The 6,490-nt window shown below is 33.9% G+C and overlaps 1 protein-coding gene across 1 annotated transcript; it reads left to right on the top strand.

Moving 5' to 3' along the window:
• The first annotated feature begins 2,045 nt into the window (after nucleotides 1–2,045).
• LOC111882783 (plasmodesmata-located protein 6) lies at nucleotides 2,046–4,322 on the top strand. Its single transcript, XM_023879149.3, has 3 exons — nucleotides 2,046–2,809; nucleotides 2,928–3,035; nucleotides 3,970–4,322. The coding sequence occupies exons 1-3, from the start codon at nucleotides 2,101–2,103 to the stop codon at nucleotides 3,978–3,980; spliced, it is 828 nt and encodes a 275-aa protein (XP_023734917.1). The 5' UTR covers nucleotides 2,046–2,100; the 3' UTR covers nucleotides 3,981–4,322.
• The last annotated feature ends 2,168 nt before the right edge of the window (nucleotides 4,323–6,490 follow it).

Here is a 6,490-nt window from a genome sequence, read left to right as displayed (position 1 = left end):
ACACTCACAATTGCCTTATCCTCAGAGATTGCACAAGGTTTTAGAGAATACACTTCAACAGAGGCTCTGTGGGAAGCTTTGATTGAAGTATATTAAGGAAATGAGGACATGAAACAAATTCGCCAGGATATGCTGAGAAAAAAGTTCAATATGTTCCACCACATTCTTGGAGAGACCCTGGAAGCTCAACTTCAACGATTCATCACATTGACCACTGAAATGAGTTCAGCTGGGAACTCAGTGCCAAGAACTGAAATTAACAAGAAACTGTTGAATTCTCTTCCAAAGGCTTGGGACATGAATCTTGTTGTCATCAAGAAAACTAAAGATCTTAACCGACTTAGTCTGGCCGAAACCATGGCCATCATCACAACATGTGATCTTGATGATAAATAGAGAGAGATCAATCATGTGAACTCGTACTCAACTGCAAATCTCGGAATTTCTACAAACAATGCTTTATCATCCTTTACCACTCCTCAAAGTCAAAGCTTTGGCTATTCCAAAACCCCATGGTCAAATGTTTGCTAACTCACAAGTTCAACCGTTTACTAAAATGCAGGAGGATTGTTGGAGATTTTAGTGTCACCATGTCATTTTATGTAATTGGAACCAACATGTGAGCTAAGGGGCTTCATAATTTATACTCTAATATATGTACGAGTATGTGCGGAGTGCACGTATGTATAAGTTCGAATTAGACATCGGTTCAACAACAAGTCAGGGGTCTGAGGGCAGCGCACCTGTGACCAAGTTTTCAAAGGGGCAACGCCCCAAAAACTCCCCAAATTTTACATATGGGAACATAGTGGGAAAAACGAATTCTTGAGCGTGATTCTGGTAAAACTGACGAATTTTGTCAGTTTTGGAAACCTTGAATCCTCATTTAATTTCGAATTTCCTAACTGGCTTCCAAAACAACCCATGAAGGCCAACCCTAAGAGGAAAACCCGAATCTCATTTATTATATATAGACAGTTCTTCTCTTTGAGAGGACACACAAAAAAATAATAAATAAACGATTAACTCTCTTTTTCTTTAGACGAACATAGAATCATTCTAGTAATTTGGCTTACAATTTATGTGCCTAGATTCGTAAGTGTCCGCTGAGATTATCATAGGCTGAATTTCTTGCAACTCAGACATATGGTAGAAATATCAGTTCGGAAAGTGTTCATACAATCCAAGGGTATCCAGATCTCCAACATAAACCCAATTCATCCAACAACCTGTAATCTGCCAACAAAAAAACATCCACCACCACTTCTCTACTCCATGTATCTCTTACTCACCTAAAGCTACAATCGATCAACCTTTTGCTGACGATTTCCAAGAATCAGACGATTCAAAGTCAGTATTTAACATCGGAGAAGATGCTAGATTTAATAGTTTTAGAAATCGATTGTTGGTTAGCAAGCTCCATGTTGCTAATGTTAAAAAAATTAAAAGAATCAAGCAATGAGTAGTCCAAAGTCGTCTTAATTTCTTCCAACAAACGTGAGAATTTTAGGGCTCATCGATGGACAAACTCACATGTCGTTGACTAATGGAGGGGCTTCTCACTTAAAGCTCGCTTGATTTAACCACCTACAAAGAGCAGTCCGACGAGGGAAGCGAGAAGCGAGTTGGAGAGAAAAAACAATGCCGTTTCGGTTCACTAAGAAGTGAGAACGATGAATTTGGGGTGGAAAAGAGTTGTTTGTGTTTTAAGTTGTGGTGATTGTAGCTTGTTAATTATGTAACAATAACATAAATTAACAAATATTAAAATTAAAAAAATACAAAATAATACAATAAAGGTAATCTAGTCATTTTAAGTCGGTTAGGGACCAGAGATGTAACTAAGATATAAAATGGGGACCATCTAAGCTAAAAAAAAAAAAAAAAAAAAAAAAAAAAAAAAAAAAAAAAAAGACCTAACATTGAAATTACCTAAAACCATAGCAACCATTTTATGCAATTTACTCTATTTTATAATACATATTAATAAAACCTTTCCAGCAATTATAGACTTGTAGCTACGGCTATAGGTATATATTATTCTTATATGTGACAACTCTTTTTCTCTCACTAAGAAGTTAGAAATTCTACCTTGTAAAAATGCATCAAGTACCTCTCTTTCTTTTATTCTCCTTACTTTCTCTTAAGTTCTTCATCCTATCTGTATCCGCCACGAATTCCCTCATCTATGGTGGATGCTCACAACTTCGTTTCAGCCCTGGTACTCCATACGAATCGAATGTCAACTCACTGTTCACTTCCTTAGTCAACTCAGCCTCCGTCTCCAACTTCAAAATCTCCACTTCAGGATCCACACAAACCAACGTCGTCTATGGTCTCTTCCAGTGCGAAGGTGACCTCAGCAACTCCATCTGCAAAGATTGTGTGGCCAGCGCCGTGAGTCAACTCAAGACAATCTGTCCTCAGGCGACTGGTGGAATCATACAGATTGAAGGATGCTTTGTGAGATACGATAACATATCATTCTTCGGAGTTGACGACAAGACAGAGGTGTCAAAACGATGTGGCCCTTCAATTGGTTATAATTCAGATGTTTTGAACCGTCGAGATGCTGCTCTGGCGTCTCTAACGGCGGCGAATGGGCAGTACTTTCGTGGGGGTGGGTCAGGAAGCGTACAAGGTGTCGCACAGTGCGTACAGGATTTAAGTGTAAGTCAGTGTCAAGATTGTCTTGTGGAAGCAAGTGGACGATTGAGGTCAGAGTGCGAGACTTCAACTTGGGGTGATATGTTTCTTGGAAAATGTTATATCCGGTATGTTGACCGTGATCAACACCACTCTAGTACCGGTAAGTTGTTGCTCCACTATGTTTACCACCGTTGTCGGCGACATGGCGGCGGTGGTGCTATTCTTGGTGTATATTATATTTATTAAAATATAATAAAATTATAATTGCATGCATGCAGATGATGAAGATGTGGATAAAACACTGGCAATCACCATTGGAGTCATAACTGGGGTTATATTGCTCATTATTTTCTTATCTTCGTTAAGCAAGATTTGTAACAAAAAGGGTATGTTTCTTTATTGTCTTTATACAACATCTTAAAAAATTATAGAAAACTTATATATACAAAAATAAAGTATTTGTTTATTATAATCAGTGATAAACAGATTAATTAAATAGTTAGTTATTCAGGAGATAGTTACACAATGCTTATGGGAGTTTAGGTTTTTTTCATTTAAGTTCTGTTATCCATTTTCTCAATTGATTAAACTTATTTTTGTATATTGTATAAGTCGTGTCTGTATATTAAAATAAAGAAATTAAATGACAATAATTAATATCACGTTATTTAAATAATCCACATTTAACTACTTTGAATTGTTTATGCAACCAAACCTATAATATAGTAATAATTACTAAAAATTACAAGCTATTATTAGTCAGAATTCAACTACTTTCAATTTATTGTCTACAACTTTCTAGATCATTATCCTTTCTTTAAATTAAAAAGAAAAACCCTACCAAATCACATGGTTATATTCTTTTGTCACATCGATTTTGTTGTTTTTATTTAATTTTTAGCTATCTATAGTTATTTTAAATAAATAACATACTGAACAACGTAAAGACATAATATTAGGCATCTTAACTGTTATTGTGCTTTATGTTTTGTATGTTAACTGAAATCATATAGACCTAGCTTTACACGTAATTGAGAAGACTATATATGATTGATAATTTGTTTAAATTAACATATTATTACAATACAAAAATATAATCATGTTGTATTGTTGTTGCTTTGTTGCATAGATTTTACCCGGTAGCTATCGACATATTTTACTTTGACTAGATTGTCTCATTCTTATATACCATTTTCTTGTGTTCTTATGTTTGAGGGTTATATTATTGTTTAGTATATCATGCGAATAAAACGTACAAACACATAATTATCTCAGTTAACATTATAAAAGTGACACTTACGGATATAACTGTTTGTGCAGGTGGTAAATAAATAAAAGGTTGAATGTGTACATATGCAATACAAGGCCTATTGTTGAGCATATATTCCTCATACTTTTGTGAAAGGTTCAAATTGCTCCAAAATGAACAGGTAGAAGGCCCTAGCTAGGATAGGTGGATTCCCCAGAAACTCCCCACTTCTTTGCTTTTCATTGAACATGATCAACTACTTTGTGTGGATCAAAATGTAATTTCTTTTGTCGTGAATATTTGTGGTTCGTGGAATAATTGCTATGCATGTTGTATCATGCATCCTCAACCCTTTCTTTGATTCTCTTCAATGTATGTCTTCATCTTCACTTTAAGTGTGCATGTATTGGACAAATTAAAGATTCGATAGCTTGTACAAACTAAATTAAAATTGATATAATATTCACAAATACCGCTCATAACAGATTAAGACCAATCAAATTAACACGTAATGCTGGTTCTCTGTTTTTTAGATTTTATAATGACAATTATTTTAGATCAAATTAATATCAAAGAGTGTGAGAACTAATTACACTGAGAAGCATAAAATGGAGAAGAACACTATTAGAATCAATTCTTTTTTTTTTTGACACTACGAAGATATTTATTACTCAAACGGGGATAGCCATATGCAATTCATATCCCTAGTCTTTATTACTCCACTATGTTTACCACCGGTAACACCTTAGAATTCCTTGATTTCCACATAATTAAGCCAAATGGCGGAGACATTACATTAGTACAAGAGTGGGACATGCCATATGTCTTTTGTAGTTTATATATATATATATATATATATATATATATATATATATATATATATATATATATATATATATATATATATATATATATATATTAACTACAAAAGACTAGGGATATGAATCGCATATGGCATGTCCATCAAAAATTTCAAATTTTATACAAAGAGTACATTTTAATGCATATATTATTATATTTTGTTATCATTTGAAATATTTTGCTACCGTTTATATTTTTTTAAATTATTTGGTATACCCTAAGACAAAATCCTGGCTCCGCCACTGGATGGAGAATAACAAAGCATTAATTTAGCTTGCAATCTAGCATCATGATTTAGGTTACTTGATTACGCACGACTAATAAACTTATGGCCGACAACGCAATTGTTAAGATCAGAGAAAATGAACAAGAAGATGAATTGATTTGAAAGATTTCTTCTCATTACTTCATTACACTCTACGACTATTTCATATATATACATGAATAACATTATATAAAAGAGTATCTAACTACAACTAACTGATATAATAAAAACATAATTCTAACTTGAAAAGACAATACTACCCTTGGTAGTTAGAAACGGTTATAACAACTATATTAGCCAAGATGACACTCTAGCTAACAGCCTCTGCAAGCTTGGATCCATATGAATTAAAAATCCAAGCTTAGATGTTGCATCTGTATGCTTAGACCAAAGAGAGATTTTGTGAGAACATTTTTCCTTTGTTCATCAGTTGAAACATGAGACAAACGAATTAATCTTGATTATACTTTGTCACGAACAAAATGACAATCTATTTTGAGGTGTTTAATTCACTCATGGAAAACGGGATTTGACGCAATGTATATAGCAACCATATAGACGACTGATCCATGCAAGCTCTATTATGACCATCTCATAGAATGATACCCTACTTCCGCGGAAGACAAAGAAGTGGTGACTTGCTTCTTAGACTTCCAACATATAGGTGATCCGCCAAACATAATGAAGAACCCACTAATAGGTCGTCTAGTAACAGGACACACAACCCAATCAGAATCATAATAGGCTTCTAATTGATAAGATGAATCATTATTAAAGACAAGAGCTTGACCAGTTGTTCCTTTGAGATACTTGAGAACATGAAGAGCAACTTGATAATGAGTTTGACAAGGCGTTTTGTTAAATTGACTCAAATGTTGAATGATGAAAGCAAGATTAGGTCGAATATGTTACAAAAAAAATTAGCTTCCCACAAGTTATCGATAAACAGTATCATCAGAAAGGGGATCATCCATGACTTATAACAAATTGAGATTGGATGATAAGGAAGATGTTGATGAAGATGAATCCAACATTTTATAAGAAGCTAACAACTCTTTAATAAATTTGGTTTGATGAACTAGCATTCCTTTGTCTGTTTAGTCAAATTCAATTCTTAGAAAATAATGAAGGAATCCTAAATCCTTGATTTTGAACTGTTCATCAAAAAAAATGCTTTTAACTTTGCAGTTTCTTCAAGTTTATTCCCTGTTACCAATATGTTATCGACATATATAGCAACAATAACAATTATAGAGCCAGATTTCTTGAGAAATAGAGAGTAATCATTATGGGAAAGTGAATATCCTAGAATTCATAAGGCAGAAGACAGCTTGGCATACCATTGTCGACTAGCTTGCTTCAAACTGTATAGAAACTTCTTTAATCAACAAACAAGGGAGGATGATAAAGTTTCATTTTCAGGTGGAAGCTTCATGTAATTCACTATGAAAAAAGCGTTATTAACG

Source organism: Lactuca sativa, chromosome 8 (assembly GCF_002870075.4).
Source record: "Lactuca sativa cultivar Salinas chromosome 8, Lsat_Salinas_v11, whole genome shotgun sequence".
Classification (NCBI taxonomy): Eukaryota; Viridiplantae; Streptophyta; class Magnoliopsida; order Asterales; family Asteraceae; genus Lactuca; species Lactuca sativa.
This window is presented reverse-complemented; position numbering and strand designations above follow the sequence as displayed.